The sequence below is a fragment of the Berghia stephanieae genome, chromosome 3 (assembly GCF_034508935.2).
Source record: "Berghia stephanieae isolate SIO BIC M18660-M18661 chromosome 3, UCSD_Bste_1.3, whole genome shotgun sequence".
In the NCBI taxonomy this organism is placed as follows: domain Eukaryota; kingdom Metazoa; phylum Mollusca; class Gastropoda; order Nudibranchia; family Aeolidiidae; genus Berghia; species Berghia stephanieae.
In genome coordinates this window covers 45276579-45294078 of record NC_088362.1, presented here as the reverse complement: position 1 = coordinate 45294078, position 17500 = coordinate 45276579, and the positions used below count along the sequence as shown (strand labels likewise).

General features: G+C 34.6%; 1 protein-coding gene across 2 annotated transcripts in view; it reads right to left on the bottom strand.

Moving 5' to 3' along the window:
• The window catches only part of LOC144967832 (LIM/homeobox protein Lhx5-like), a 175013-nt gene that overhangs the window by 142496 nt on the left and 15017 nt on the right, over nt 1–17500 (bottom strand). For both annotated transcript variants that reach the window (XM_078905508.1, XM_078905507.1), the window contains exon 2: nt 5332–6018. In XM_078905508.1, the coding sequence (XP_078761634.1) occupies nt 5332–5504 (173 nt within the window). In that variant the 5' untranslated portion in view covers nt 5505–6018. The remainder of the gene's footprint in view (nt 1–5331; nt 6019–17500) is intronic.

Here is a 17500-nt window from a genome sequence, read left to right as displayed (position 1 = left end):
AGATCTGTACTAAGATTCCGATAGACTTACTTACTTACTTACTTACTTACTTACTTACTTACTTACTTACTTACTTACTTACTTACTTACTTACTTACTTACTTACTTACTTACTTACTTACTTACTTACTTACTCCTCTTTGGTGCTTTATAAACACAAGAGGTTGACAGTGCTAGAAAGAAAAGTAGCTGGTAGAAAGGCAAGGGGCAAACCAAGGACGTCCTGGATAGGAAATGTGGAGGCAACAACTGGCAAAAAGATAATCGACTGCTCGGTAATGGCCATTAAGCGTGAAGAACGGCGTTCCATGACATTCAACCTCTGCAGGGAGACGGAACTCCGGATGATGAAGGTCGACAGTATAAGGTAAGGAGTGACTTTGAGAGAGATCTTCCATTTTTCTTCCAAGTCGTTCGTCAAACGCTTTAGATTGGGAACTAAGTCGTGCGGCTATGTGGTCTTGTGGTATGACACTCGCTTTTCGGATCAGAAGGTCCTGGGTTCGAGCCTCCCTCGGTGCATAGTTGAGTCCTTTTGAAAAGGCTCTTTATTCACATTCTCTCACCGTATTCAGGTGTAAAACGAGTACCTGGCCGTTAACAGCGTTGTCTCTGTCCGAAAAAAAAGTGTAATATCGCCTTACAGGCGTCATGTCCCGTCCTAAAGGTTAAGTGTTGCTGTTGGCCATGGGACCCATTGTAAAGCGCTTTGAGCCCATTTAGTGGATATTGCTCTATAAAAAAGCTCAATTTAATCGTTTACTTGCTATGATTGCAGACTTGCCTACTTGAAATAGGAAAAATTCGCAGTTTTCAGAGGTAATATTTTTTATTTTTTTTTGGATTCCCTTTATTCTATCATAATAACTACCCTTCAAAATCACAAAGTTGTTCTTAATATAATAGAATAATGCTTTAAAACTCTCTTATATTCTAGATCTGGAGACAGAACTATGTTTTCAAGAAGTTTTATTGGATTAAACAGTTCTTTATAAATCTAGGTCTAAGGTTGGAGCGGAAAATTCGTAGCTCTACGAAATGTTCGTAGTCGGAAGGGCGGTCTGATTATATAGATTTAGATTACAAAAAGAGTGCCCGACACTGGAAAATTGCTTTTCTTTTTTTTTTTTTTTCTTTTTTTTTTTTTTTCAATGGTGGAGAAGAAAAAAAAAAAAGGAAAAACATACCAAGGAGGGATAAAAAAAAAAAGAAAAAAAGTCGCATATTTATTCTACTGTGTGACCTTGCAGTGTGAAAACCTCTCCATCCTGAACTCTAAGTCCCTGGTTCCAGTCACCACCTCTTTTACAACATGACTTTACCCACGAAACCACCAAGACGTCAATGGTAAAGAGAAAAAAAAACCCCATAAGAATTGATTTATATAAAATCTTAAAGCAAAAATGGAATGATTTTTTAATTTATTATTACAGGCCTTAATTTTATATTCTTCAAAACAGATAAACATTTTATTTTCTGACAATCGTAAAAAAATGAAAAATAAAAAGTGAAATTAACGAAATTGACCATTAATTTTTCAACGGAACCAGCTCATCATCTTAAATATCCAAATTCATTAAATAGTCTGTTATTAAATTTGATGATGATGATGATGATGATGATAATAATAATAATAATAATAATAATAATAATAATAATAATAATAATAATAATAATAATAATAATAATAATAATAATAATAATAATAATAATAAATAGCATTTATATAGAGCTTTTTCCCGCACAACACAGGCTTTAAGCTCAACACTGACTTGCTTCCTATTTATTACTACATTTGGCTCCTTCCAATTACTTTGAAAACCTCTTTTTATTTTTTAATCGCTGAACTGTTCATGTTGTTTGTTTTATCATCACTTTTGGGAACCTCTCCATTTGACATAATATGTATCATCGCATCGCCCTCTTTACTTCAATCATGATTCACCCCCTCCATCCATCCATTCATTCATTCTCTCAAACGGAAGTCAAGAAGAGCGCATGTCCGCACGTGGCACTATTTATAGAACAAATTGACCGTCATTTATTAAAAGCTGTGGCACTTCCGCCCCTCCATTTATTCAATGGGACAGTGACGTGTGTGAAGGAAGGGTGGGTGTGTGTGGGTGTGTGTGTGTGTGGGGGGGGGGGGGGGGGGGGGTCATGATTGATCGACGAGAAAGGGAGAGAAAAAAATATTCTATTGATGAAATGGCTTTGAAAACCAAAAAATACGTCATTCCACGGAAAAAGGGGGGGGGGGGGGTTGAAAATAAATATGTAAGCCAAAGAAAAATAAATAGGTAATTTAACTGAACAGAAAGCATGTAAACGTTGGTTTTTAGGAGTTCCACCATACTTGTATCACTTTTAGGTCATTTAAGCCCGAGATATAATATAATACAATCTTCTTAATATAATATATACTAAATCACGAAATCATAATAAAGAATTTTATAAATATGAAAATTACTGTGTGTGTGTGTTTGTTTTATTTTTGTTTGGCTTTTTTGTGTGGGTTTTTTAAGGGGGGAGGGGGTTGTTTATTATTTTGTTTTGTTTGTTTGTTTTTGGTAGATTGTTTTCTTTCTCTTATTTTTCCCTATCTTTTTATTGTTCATTTTTGCTTTTAACACTGGTGCTAGTTCCTGTGGAATAAAACAAAATATTATTGAGACCATCCCTCCACGATCCAAGCTCGCGCCCAGAGCTTAGACAATGCCAGTATTTTCAACAACTAATCCTTCCAAAAGTATAATATACTACTACAAATTACTATTACCATAATACACAAGTTTTCCTCCCATTATCTTGTAAATCATAATAATATTATGTAGCACCACTATACAAACAACACAATGAATCGCATAATATTTCACCTATTGACTATTATTTAGGGTGGGAAATGAAAGAAAAAGCTTTAAGTACTTTAATTCAGTATACCCGTTTACTAAATTAAATAACGATCTTTTGAAATCTGTCATCATAACTCTACTTCAACCCCCCCCCCCCCCCCCCCCCCCCCCCCCCCACTTCCAAGAGCAAAAAAAAAAACCCAAATAAAAAAACCCTTTCCGCCACCCACTTCAAAATATTCAGCCAGTTAAAGTCTGAAATACAACGGCGAACCTCGAACAGAAAAGAGGCAGGTTATATTTATTGAAAAGATTTCAAAATACTTCAACTCTATTCATAGCGGAAATACCCTAAAAAGAAAATATAAAAAATACATATTATCTAGAAAAGAAAAGGCAAAAGAGAGCGACTTGTGAATCTCAGTCAGATCCTTACGCTAGCGTAATGTTTACGCAGATACGCTCTGTTACACTTTCTGCAAGTCTCAGCCACTTGTGCCCTCGGGGCTACTGATGATCTCGCCCTTTTTTTCTCTTTTTCGCCTATACTTCTTCACACAACAGCTTTTCTTCCTCTTTATTCAATACTTCATATAGCTCTTGTTAAATAATATTATTTTGGAATCACTACGCTCAAATTCAGCTCTAGGTTGCTATTGGTAAGACGAATAATAATAAGAATAATATATGAATCACAAGCAATGATTTTATTATTATTATTTTCTTTCTTTTAAAATAAAAACTATATTCTTTTTCATTAAAAAAAAAAGATATTAAAAAACGAAAACAAAAGAAGGAACCAGACAAAAAGAAATCTTTAGTAAAGAATTTGATATGCGATTTTTGCCCTACTCTGAAAAACCACATTTTTGATCATTTTGGGCAGAATAAAATTCCTCCCAATCATAACGATCGATTAAAATGATGACCCTTATCTTGTCCAAAAACAAAACAAAACAACAACAACAAAAGAAAGAAAGAAAGAAAGAAACTCTCAGAGCATGACTCTTTTCTTGTCAAAAACTCTCAAACCAGGGACTTCCTTGCCGTCTCGAGTTATAGAGTTTTTCACAAGATTAGGGACATTTTAATCGATCAATAATATTTGAACGATGAGTTTTCTAATTATTTATAACGTTGTTAACAACGCCACGACCACATTATCTCATTCGTCTTCAGTGTTTCATTCATCCTGTTTTGTTGATAAAGGGGAAACCCGAAATGTCCATTTTATCTGTTTTCGTGTATTAAATTGAAGCTTACATTCAATTTCACACTGTTATTTATTTCTTCGAGCTTCGAGCAGCAACATTTACATTTTTTTTCAGAGAACACAAATTAGTGATTGGTCTGGTTCCGACTTGTTTTACGATTGTCTGCTTTTGTCATCGAGTGAATAATAACGTGACGTGGACAAAAATCGAAAACGCAAAAGGTTTAACAAATTTATTTCTTTGATCAAGACAGAAAGTTGCCTTGTCGTCAATTTCCACCAAACATACTTTTTTTTATTTATGATTTAGCACACATAAGTTATTATTATTATTGTGTTCAGAGCGTTTAAGAATTTGATTGTATCCATGCTTGGTCCTTACTATGTTGTTATGTTTAATATTTCCTTTTCGAAGGGAGTTGTTTGAAAGAGATTTTAAAAGAGTTAAGTTAAGCTATGCTTGTGCAAATTATAACAATATGTAAGGCAAGAAGATCATGAGTTATGATGATATGAAGAAAAAAATGACAACTTTATTTGACAATAATACGGTGCCATGATCTTGTTTGGAATTTATTACAATAAGAATATTACAACAACAAAATATTTAAAACATGAGCCTTTTTCTTTTTTTCTTTCTTTCGATAGTTGTATCCCATAGAATGGAGTGTTAAGTATGAAAAAGATATCAAATCTGTCAGTTATATCAAAGTCAAAGTCACAAATTAGGGAGCTGCAGTTACTTACTAGTGTGTAAGATAAAATCTGAAAAGTTTGTATGAAACAGTGCCAGATAATACATAAAGAAAAATACCAGAAAAAAAAGACTGAAAAAAATAAATAGCTTTGTTTAGCACTATCTATTTCGTACACCCATTTTCAGATTATTATTTTTTTTTTTTTTTTTTTTTTTTTGCTACAGCCAAACATCACCCTTCATACCCGAAATTGACGAACAGCACTGTGATAAAGGGGCGATTTTAAGGTTCTTTTTCCCCCCCTCCATCTTGTCTCCATAAGAATGCTCGCGGATACATGCGGTATGAAATCTTTGTAAGATAGTCTACACACCATAACATTCTAAGAAGAAATTATGTTACCCATCCATTGTAATAATGTCAAGCGACATTGGACGTATACAATGATAACGATTGTGAATTTTTGTATCGGCGTTGCTTTTGCGTTTAGTGCTCAACCAATCAACTAGGTACAGCCAAGATAAAGATACAATAATAATATGCAAAGTGATAACGGAACTCATCTTACCTGAAAAAGTCTGTCCGGCAGTATAGTTTTCCTTCTCTAAAGAAGCATTTATCCGTAAGATTTCCTTTACAATCACAACACACGACACACTTTGCGTGCCAAGCACGGTCAAGGACGTTCAGCAGAAAGCGATCCAAAATTGGGTGCTCACAGCCGGCGCACTGGACCATCATGACTGCAGTTTCCGGTTCAATCCCTATGGCTGCTGCTGGAAATAGTTTATAAATGATTGAATTTAAGGTTTAAATCGTTCACGGTTGCCTGGGTATGATTGTTCTAGAGGCTGATGACGCTGGGCTGAAAATTAAAATCCTGCCTGAAGACCTTGTGGTGGCCACTCTGTAGCCTTGGAATTTTCCCGGAGACAAAATCATCTTACATCCTCCATCATTGTAAGTTTAAAGAAAAATATAACCAAGAAATAAACCCTAGATTCGTTGGATGTGATGAGTTGAGTTCCTTCCTTTTATATTCCTTTGCTGAATTTGAACTATGGACTGAGAGAATATCAAACTGTTCTGACTTGATTTTTTTTTATCTGGAATTTTAGGAAATATGTTGACTGCAAAATTTTCCTTCTCTCTTCATTGAAGATCTTGATAAATGTCACGAAGTGATGAAGGTATTTGATTTATCTGACCAATATCACGTCGAGTTTTCCATTAAATCCCCAAGCATTTTCAGGATCTGAAAAAGAAGAAGGAGAAATAAATAAATAAATAAATAAATATTTTTTTTAAATAAATAAATAATAAATAAATAATTTATAAACTTAATATTTATAAAAAATGTCCGGGATTCAGAATAAAAGAAGGAAATTGACTGTAGAAAACAACGAGTTTGAAAAAATATATCAATAATATAACCAAAGGATTATTTGTTAAGAAGTCTCAGGTTTTATTTTTATGCGCTGTGGCATGTCAGAGGTCATCTTGATCTCTCGATATTATTTATGTCTTGTTTTGTAACTTTGCTATACGTGAGTCATGCCCGTCTTATAATATGCTCGGTAATACCAAACATGATATTACTGTTGGTTTAGAACACTCGTCAAGAACTGCTTTGAACACATAATAATTTAGTGGATATTGCTCTATATAAAAGCTCACATTATATGAAGGCTTTTTTAATTTATTATTTGTTTGTTTTCGATTCTTGCCAAGGTGTTTTGTCATTTCAGAGAGATTACACTCAACACATCAAGATAATGCATGTTATTTTCACACAATAACACACATTATAATATCATCTTTCCAGGCACTGTCTCCGTGTCACCATTGTCTCCTCATTGCCTATATAATTCATTTAAATCCACATAACAATGGCATAACCTTGTTGTCTATATCATAACGAAATGTTATCATTATCTTCTTTATACGGATTGAATATGATATTATAATCATTATTAATACATCTATATCATCTATTATCTTTCACTTGCTAATCTATTTCTCTCCATCATCATCGTCATCATCATGAACAACAACAACAACAACATCATCAACATCATACTGAATCATACTCAACATTATAATCGTCAGCCATTTTCTTTTCTTCTCCTCGTCTTCCCCTTCCTTTTCCTTCTCCCCCAACCTCTTTATTCTCCTTTCGTCTTTCCCGACCTCATAATCCTTCTCTTCCTCTTCTTACTACTTCACCTCCTTATTCTCTTCCTTATTTATCATCAATCATTCCTGTATCTAGACCTATTGTTCTCTCGCCCATTCAAAGCGGCCTAATTCTATATTATAATCCTATAACAAATAAGGTCACAACATTGTTGGGGCAACGTGGCTCAGTTGTACGGGCTTTGCTTCGTACCGAAAGGTACCGAGTTCGATCACCCACCACAGCGCTGTGTGGCCTTGAGCAAGTCACCTCACCCTAGCTCAATTTGCAGCGCTGCACTGCGGCGGACGCATGTGTTATTCCAGCCTTCCCTTGGAATAGACCATAGAAACAAATTTCCTCTATGGGATGAATAAAGGGAATTTTACTTATTCTTCAAATTCTCAGATTGCTCATTCCAGCTAGAAGAAGAAGAAGAAGAAGAAGAAGAAGAAGAAGAAGAAGAAGAAGAAGAAGAAGAAGAAGAAGAAGAAGAAGAAGAAGAAGAAGAAGAAGAAGAAGAAGAAGAAGAAGAAGAAGAAGAAGAAGAAGAAGAAGACGAAGACGAAGACGAAGACGAAGACGAAGACGAAGACGAAGACGAAGACGAAGACGAAGACGAAGACGAAGACGAAGACGAAGACGAAGACGAAGACGAAGACGAAGACGAAGACGAAGACGAAGAGAAGAAGAAGAAGAAGAAGAAGAAGAAGAAGAAGAAGAAGAAGAAGAAGAAGAAGAAGAAGAAGAAGAAGAAGAAGAAGAAGAAGAAGAAGAAGAAGAAGAACAACAACAACAACAACAACAACAACAACAACAACAACAACAACAACAACAACATCCATAACCCTTTTGTTTTTCTTCTCTCGTCGTGTCACATATAATAGTATATCTATTTCCAAACTTTTCCTGCCTGCCTGATCAGCCATGTATGAAAATCTCAGGTGACTGCTCGGGTTTGTGACACAAGGCGTGCAATGAGTGTGTGTCTGTCTGTCTACCAGAGAACAATTGGATCTGCTTGTATTGTTTTAAATATCATTGAATTTAAAGAAAACAGACAAAATAGCCCCGGAGGTAAAATTGGTGACAGGTCGTTCATTGTTGCCTAACAATGGCCTCTAGAAATAAGACACCAGATTTCATATATTATTGCATATTGTCAAAGTTGTAGGCAGGCCCTTTTATTATTGTCAATAATATTATGTCGTCTCCTGAAAATCGTGGAATTTGATTTTGTGACGCAAGGGGGAAAACACAATGAGTTATCAAAAAGTTTTGTTTTATTATTGTTGTTGTTGTCCGTTTATTTAACTTTTAGTTGTTCGTTTGTTTGGGGTTTTTTTATTGTTTTTGTTTGCTTTGTTTTTTTGTTTTGTTTTTTTTTGTTGTTTTTTTTTTTTTTTGTTTGTTTGTTTTTTTTTTTTTTTGTTTTGTTTTTTTTTTGCTTTGTTTTGTTTAGTGAGTATTGTAGAATGAATCTAAGTCAGATATACAAGGCGACAAAATATCATAAGTAATAATCTTTTATATTTTTCAAATATTATAATTTCATGGAATCGGATGTTGATGGAAAGTCTACGATTCTTCATTTCCAAGTCTGAGAGTTTTGGTGTTTTTTTTTTTCTTCCCTCTTTTGTTTTTTTTTTAATATCTATCTATTCATTTATTTATTTTTTATTTATACATTTATGTATTTATTTATTTATTTATGTATTTATTTATTTATTTATTTATTCATTCAGTCATTCATTCGTTTAATATTTATTGATTTATTTGTTTGTTTATCTATCTATTCATTTATTTATTTTGACAAGATGAGTGTCATTTTAATCGATCGGTAATTGAAGGACGAGTTAGTTCTCTGGGCCAATTTTTTTTTTTTTAATGAAACTTTTCAGACTCCGGCAGAGTAAGCGATCACCAAGACTGTATCATCACCTTGTTTCGTTTTGTTCAATCTTGTGTCACAAAAATGACAATTTCAATTAGCAACACACTCAATACAACTCATCGCTTCGAAGTGACACGTGCCATCCCATTGTGTTCTATACAAAAGACCCAGCCGTGTCCGTTGATTGGTAGGTCAATGCACATTCATTGTAGATCAAACTCACAATAGTGTATTATGACAACTCACAATAGTAGTGTATTATGACACATTACACTAATTCGTGATCAAAAATTAATTAGATTAGCAGCTGACGTGATTACAATTACAGATTATCATCATGTCGTAAATCCGAAAAATCAAATCGCCTCCGGAGGAGACGAAATTAACCAGTTAACTGTCGTACTCCAGAAAGACATAATGATATATTTAAAATTTAGCCATAAAACTCGATTTAAATTATGACCTTCATCTTGGCAAAAACTCTCAAACCTGGGACCTCGGCGAAGTCCCAGGTTTGAAAATTTTTGCCAAGATGAGGGTTATTTAAATCTATCAATATTTGAAGGATGGGTTTCTGGCCAAGCTCTTAAATGTCGTCTTTCCAGAGTACGGCAGCAGTAGTATACTAACGACAAGATACAAATGAACGTGAAAAGCAAAAAACATTTATTTTATTTGCTTTCCGCGTTTATTTGTGTATTGTTGTGCTGACGAAGGGTTTGTACCCGAAACGTCCATTGCTGTTTTGTTCCCATACGAAGCCTTTCACTCTTCACTCTTTCGTTAGTATTTTACGATCACCGGCTTCAGGCAGCCCCTACCTTTTTCTACGTTGGCAAGTAGTAGTAGGGGATGGCTACACCTCCAAATTCATTTCGTCGACCCAGCTTCGAAAGTCTTCCGCCGCCCTAAGGACGGTTTCATAGCCACCTTCAAGCTTAGTAACTGGACAGTGGAGGACGATGTGTTCGCTGGTCTCTGGGGCTGCCTGACATTTCAGTACGGCAGTTAAATGGTTTAAGAAATTCAGATTCCGACCAGGGCCTTCCGATCTGAATGCAGCAGCTTCTACGATCGACCCAATCAGCAAATTCTTTACCGTCTCAAACCCGCCCGGAAGCTTCGTCACACCATGTTGGACAGGTGGAAAGTCCCCACTGATGAAGAGATTTTTTGCCTTTAGGCAGGTTCTCGACCGAAGCCGATTCGCTACCACCCAGTGCCTGCTGCTCCTCTTACTGGTGGAGAAACCTGGCAACTTCTCCCCCAATCTGAAGGCGAGTATCATACCACAAGACCACAGTTCTCGTAGGGGGTTTGGGAGGGGTGAGACTTTTATTTTTTTTTAAAGTTTCCCCTGTCCCAAATCCCCTCCTAGAACATTATTTTAAAAAAAAAAAAGAATACTGGGGATGTAGGAGCTTTCGGAAGGCCTCACCATTATAGCCCCATATAGTACATTATGTCACCCATCGCTTCAAAACGATATTAATTATATATATATATATATATATATATATATATATATATATATATATATATATATATATATATCGGGACGGTTTAGACTGTAAGCATTGGATTTATAGCCAGTAATATGAGACGTATCGTCGTTGTTGTTTGTTTGTTTGTTTTTGCTCATTTTATTCGGAAGAAAGTCTCTAATCCTTTAGGCTTTTGTCCCCTGGATCAGCCCGACTTAAAAACTGTATTGAGACGAGAAAAGTGTTATGGCCAAACCAGAATGTTTTTTTTTTTTTTTTTTTTTTTTTTTTTTTTTTTTTTTTTTTTTTTTTTGCTCTTTGTTTTCTACCCATTCAACTGTCGTACTCTAGAAAGACAAGTATCTAAAAATTTGGCCAGAAAACTCGTCCTTCGGTCGATTTAAATGACCCCTATATCTTGGTTAGAAACTCTCAAACCTGAGACCTTTGAAGAACGAGTTTTCTGGCCAAATTTTTTTGTTTTTGTTTTTTTTTAGATAGCGGCGTGTCTTTCCGGAGAGTACGGCACCAACTTGACGTCAAAGCAGGTTGTTGAGGGCCTGTTATTTCATAATTAAAATGTAATGGATCGTCATCACGTGAGTTGACGTGAGATTAAGTTGAAGAAGACGTAATATTATAAGTCTATCCTTCTATTTGCGTCTAAAAGGTCGTAAGTGACATTCTCTATGAAATATAAATGTAATATTATACCACCAAAAACCCCGAAAAAGGCAATCCTCAATTTCAAATCAATAATAATATGATGTATCTCATTGAAAATATATTAGGGATGTAAATAAATAAATAAATGATTAAATAAATACATAAATAAATAAATAAATCGATAAATAAATAGATAAATAAATAAAGAAAGAAAGAAAGAAATAAGTAAATAAGTAAATAAATAAATTTCTTTCTTTTTTTCATTCCAAGGGGCCACTTATTATCTTTAGCGTCTATCGCTACAAAGGATTGAAATAACGGAGTGAAGCACTACAGAATGAGCAGTAGGAGTAGGAGCTAAATCTTCTGCTCAATGGAAAAGCTCGATTGGAACCCGGGGCCTCCGGATGTAAGTCAATGTCTTAACCACTCATTCATTTTTTATTACAATCAATTAATGCTTGCAACAAAATAATAATCACCACATTACAGACGCACACACCCTTATGAAATTTGAAATGAAGTAACAGAATTGTAAAACACGGTACAAGCTTTTATTTGTAGATCTATTTTCGAATTCTATCTTTTTGAAATAATTTTTAAAAAACTGTATTTCTTTCTTTAGTCTATCCCCCCTCCCCCCCCCCCCCCCCCCCCCCCCCCCCCCCCCCCCCCCCCCCCCAATTTAAAAGTGGTCTAGAACTGTTAAGGGACTGCGAAAATGGTAATCGTCATATTCTTTTTTTTTTTTTTTTTTTTTGTCTATTCCACAGAAAACGACCCATATAGATAGAACGAAGTTGACGTCATTCAGGTCTTTGTTATTGTTTTTTGGTTTGTCTTTTTTTGCCATCCGCGTTTATGAGTAATTCTCACGAAACTACATTAACCAGACTATAAACGCCCAGAGCCTCCAACCAATAATTAATGTGCATTATTATAATCGTTTAAGGTTACACGTAGTTTTGTGTGTTGGTCTGTTATACTTCCGGATGTCAATGTTGTGAGTTTCTTATCCAAGCGCATACTATCTGTACTGTTGTAACCCGATCCGTGTCAATGAAACCCAATGGACAAAAAAAAAGAAAAGAAAAAAGGATGAATCAGGGGAGATCATCCTGACGGCGGTGGGGGGGGGGGGGGGGGGGGGGGGCACTGAGGATTGAGGAGTCGCTATCCCATTCTATCCCATTATAACACCCCAAGACCAACATCAACAAGAATGACAAAGGCACAACAGTATACCAATGTACGTCAATACACCCACCCAGCTTTCTATTATTACTCAACTTTCCCCTATCTAGTACTAGTATGTCGTTGTAGCATCGCAACAAGAAGAAGAAGAAGAAGAAGAAGAAGAAGAAGAAGAAGAAGAAGAAGAAGAAGAAGAAGAAGAAGAAGAAGAAGAAGAAGAAGAAGAAGAAGAAGAAGAAGAAGAAGAAGAGGAAGAAGAAGAAGAAGAAGAAGAAGAAGAAGAAGAAGAAGAAGAAGAAGAAGAAGAAGAAGAAGAAGAAGAAGAAGAAGAAGAAGAAGAAGAAGAAGAGGGAAGTTAGCGCTATTTTGCAAAACCTAAACAAAACCAAACAAAAAAAATACAACACATTTTTAACATTTTGGCCAGAAAACTCGACCTTACAAATTTAAATATCAATTGATTCTCGAAGTCCCAGGTTTGAGAATTTCCAACAAGATTAGGATCATTTTAACCCACTCCATACCAATAATTTGTTTTAAATTATGCCCTTCCGCCACGACTTCATTAGTTATCGACGCCTAGGCATTCCACGAAGGAATAATATAATATAGATAATTCATCAAACAAGCTGTCTGATGTCAACAGGAATCACCCATGTTGTCCAAGTGAACAAATTTGGGGTTAATAATTTTGCGCAAGGAAACAAACGAAAGTGCCTGAAGCGGGGCTCGAACTTAGGACCTTCCTGATCACGATACAATGCCTTAACCACTCGGTCACTTCGCTCCCTGACACTCCTTACTATCCACAGGAAAATGATCACATTCGTTACAATACAACAATCATTTTCCTCGGTCAGGTTTCTTTGGTACGTTACAAAATTTGAACAAATTTTAATGATTTTTGTTAAAGGTATGAGAACTTAATCTTTGGTTGTAGACCTTGTTTTGCTGGAAAAAAAAGTATGCATATTGCTTTTGACTTTAAACATCAAATTTTGTGTTGGGTAGATATGACGTTTTGCTTTAGTTTTTATTTGTTGTTTTTTTAGTTTGTTATTTTTTATTTTTAATGATTTTTGGTGTTTTGTTTGTTTTCTGTTTGTTTGTTTTTGTTTTGTTTTGTTTTGTCTTTTTTGTTGTTTTTTTTTTTTTTTTTTTTTTGGGGGGGGGGGGGGGAATGAGGGGGGAATTCAGAGTACAGCAGCAGAATTTTATAAAACAGGTCGGTAAAGACAAATAAATGATTTTAAAAGATTGAACGAATGAATAAATGAATTAGTAATGAATAATCGATTTGAAAGAATGAACGAAAGAATGAACATGTCAAGCGTCATATGAAAATCAGGGTGTGATATCCGTGCTTCAGAAATAATGTTCATGTTTGGTACATTTATTATAGATAAATGCTTCAAAAGTTTAAAGTTTGCTATGGGCGAGATTTACTTCCATTATTCAAGGAACCCGGGGTTTGAGTGCTACCGGTTGCGTAAATTTTATATTTCCTCGAAATTATTCTCCGTGGAATAAACCGGAATCATGCATTTCGTTTATAAAGTATGTGTTTAAAGAAAAGTAGTTATAACTTGCAATTTAGACATCATCCGTGTCTTCGTATATTTTTGGAATTTCTTGAATATAGTGAAAAAGGTAGAGGAGAAAAAAAAGAGAGAGAGGGGGGGGGAGGAGGAGTAGAGTAGGAGGGGGAGGAGGAGGAGGAGGAGATTGGGGGGGGGGGGGAGAGAGAGAGAGAGAGAGAGAGAGAGAGAGAGAGAGAGAGAGAGAGAGGGAGCGCGCGGAGAGGGATCAAAGTGAATCTCGGAGTTCCCTAAAGCAATTCTTTACAAACACAAAATGCACATTTTATTCCAAAGTGAACAACAATGTTTAAATAATTTATAAATAGCAGCTACTGTCTTACGACCAAAATTCCTTGAATTCAACATTTCCACAAATTATCTCCCCTCAAGAATCAGAATACTCGATGTCGACCTTAATCTTATTATTAAACACACAACAAAACATCCATAACTAACACGTCTTTAACTACTTTGCACACTTCTTAATAATTGCTGGCCTGATAACTACACACAATAATTATGGACCTGTGTCAACAGTCACTGTGTAATGAGAACATCTTGTATTGGTATTAGAATCGTTTCATTACAACAACGAGACGATACCAATAATTATAAATCAGGAAAGTGAGAGGAGCAGGCACTTCTTATGTTGATAATAACAGAAAATAAAGTGAGTAGAAAAGTACCAGAAGTTGTACCCGCTGAGAATATAAATTTCGCGGCGATGGGGGCTCGAACCTTTACTGATACAAAACTCCGCCTGAACCGTGAGAGGGACGTTATGCGGTCGACGCCATCCACTCACTGGTATTCGCCCACGGCCATTCTTGAGACTCAAAATAAATTTTCGGAAATCTATATTTGATACTTTAACTTTAAAATATAAAGCACCAAAAACAAAAAACAAAACAAAACAAAAGAAAGCAGTCCCCAAATCTCCTCTACCAAATCAAATTATTTTGGTAGTTATCGGATTATGATGACAATACAATAGTGATGACACCTTCGCCTCGAGTCATACACGATTTTGACACGATGTTGACACGATTCAACACCAATTTAGACACCAAACCACAATGAATGCTGCCGTACTTACTCTGGAAAAAAAAAACAACTATATTTAAAAATTTGGCCAGAAAATTCGTCCTTCAAATTATATCAATCGATTTAAATGACCCTCATCTTGGCAAAAATCTCTCAATCCTGGAACTTAATAATAATAATAATAATAATAATAATAATAATAATAATAATAATAATAATAATAATAATAATAATATATAATAATTATAATAATAATAATAATAATATAATAATAATAATAATAATAATAATAATAATAATAATAATAATAATAATAATAATAGTCTAATAATAATGACAATAATGATAATAATAATAATAATAATAATAATAATAATAATAATAATAATAATAATAATAATAATAATAATAATAATAATAATAATAATAATAATAGTAATAATAATAATAATAGTAATAATAATAATAATAATATATAATAATAATAATAATAATAATAATAATAATAATAATAATAATAATAATAATAATAATAATAATAATAATAATAATATATAGTAGTAAGTAATAATATAATAATAATAATAATAATAATATAATAATAATATAATAATAATAATAATAATAATAATAATAATAATAATAATAATAATAATAATAATGCCACAAGACTAAACAGAACATAAATAATTACACTCATGCGCCGGTTCATTTACAAAAATTAACTTTTAAAGAAATTGAAACTATGGAACCAATTATTGATCTAGCTGTAACTTGGACCCCACCCCACACACACACACACACACACACACACACACACACATACACACAAACGCCTCTTTATCACACAATAACCAATTACTATTATCATTATTACAACATCCCTTTGATCTTTGCCGCAGAGTAACAGTGAGCGTGTGCTAGGCACGTGCCTCCAATCACTAAAACTGCTCACGACCTCACGACCTCCCTCCACCAGTGAGCGGTTGGTTGACCCAGTCAGATTAATTAGGCCTTGGACACATCGAAGGTCAAACAAATTAAATCTTGTAATTACAACTATCGCTCCAGAAGATTAATGACAGAGGTGATGAAGCGTGCGGTTTGCAATCCAGACGACCAGAATGCGTTCCGTGGTCATAGCATCGGTATCTCTGCTGTTCATAAAAATAAAAAATAATCATAACAATATTCCTTTTATTCATTCCATAGGGGAAATTTTTCTTTAGGGTCTATTCCAAGGGAAGACTGGACTAACCTAGGCGTTAGCCACAGTGCATCGCCGCAAACTGAGCGAAGGCGAGATGACTGACTTGCTCATGGCCACACAACGCAGTACATTTCGGGTACGAAGCAAAGACCGTACCGCTGAGCCACGCTGCCCCTAATTTATAATAATTATCAATTAATAATTGATGCAACGCGTTTAGCTAAAATGTTCACAACATCCGCCGGCCGGTAGTAACGCATCAACACACAAAACTATGTGTAACCTTGAACCTTTATAGTCTGATTGATATAATTTAGTGAGAACTACTCATAAAAATGGCTGGATAAAAACAATAACAAAGAGCTGAGTGGCGTCAAGTTCGTTCAATTTGCTTCAGGCAGCGAGAGGAGAAAGAAAAAGGAAGGAAAGAAAGAAATATAGAGAAGAAGAAGATTTGAAAAAGGAGGAGGAAGAGGAGGAGGAAGAGGAGGAGGAGGAAGAGGAGGAGGAAGAGGAGGAGGAGGAAGAGGAGGAGGAGGAAGAGGAGGAGGAGGAAGAGGAGGAGGAGGAGGAAGAGGAGGAGGAGAAGAAGAAAGCAACAACGATTAGAACCAAAAAAAAAAAAAAAACACAAGAAAAAAAAACGTACATAACAAAAAAAAACAACAACAACAAAATGAAAGAGTAATCTTATCTCCAAAATGAAAAGAAAAGAGAGGAAAGTTGAATGGTGCTTTTTAACTATTCCTGTCACCTAGATACAACCTACAGGTTATTACCAACTCACAAACAAGTCATTTTTTAAATTGTCTATTCAGTTTTACTCTCAAAACAAGATCAATCCACTAACTCCCAACACCAGGCACGTGTGTTGTTTCGATACAAGAAATTATGAGTACACACATTACAAAAAGAAATTACGCTAGACAAACTGACACACACACATTCGATTTTACAGCGGTCAATCACATAAAGCAGGGAAAGATTGGTTGACGTCACAATGATTGCTCTACACTCCCTCCTCCCGCAACGATTTTTTTTTACTCGCTATTTATTCTTTTTTTTTATTTATTTATTCATTCATTCATTTATTGGTTCATTTATTCATTCATTCGTTCGTTCATTTATTCATTCATTCATTCATCTATATTATGTTCATCTGTATTTATTTACGAATGTTAATTATCTATGTTATTATCTCATTCGCCATCCTGATAAAAATTATCCATTAAAAAATCACAATTATTATTGGCAGTTTACGTGGTACATGCATTTACGATTGTTTGTTTATTTGTTTATTTGTTTGTTTTCGTAGTGTTTTTTTAATGGTTTTTCTTTGTTCTTTGTTTGTTGTTTGTTTGTTTTTTGTTTTTGTTTTTTTTTTCGTTGTTTTTGTTCTTTTTGGTTTTTGTTTGTTTGATTGGTTTGTTTTGCTTTTGTTTTATTTTTTGTTTTTGTTTTGTTTTGTTGTTTGTTTGTTTTTTGTGTG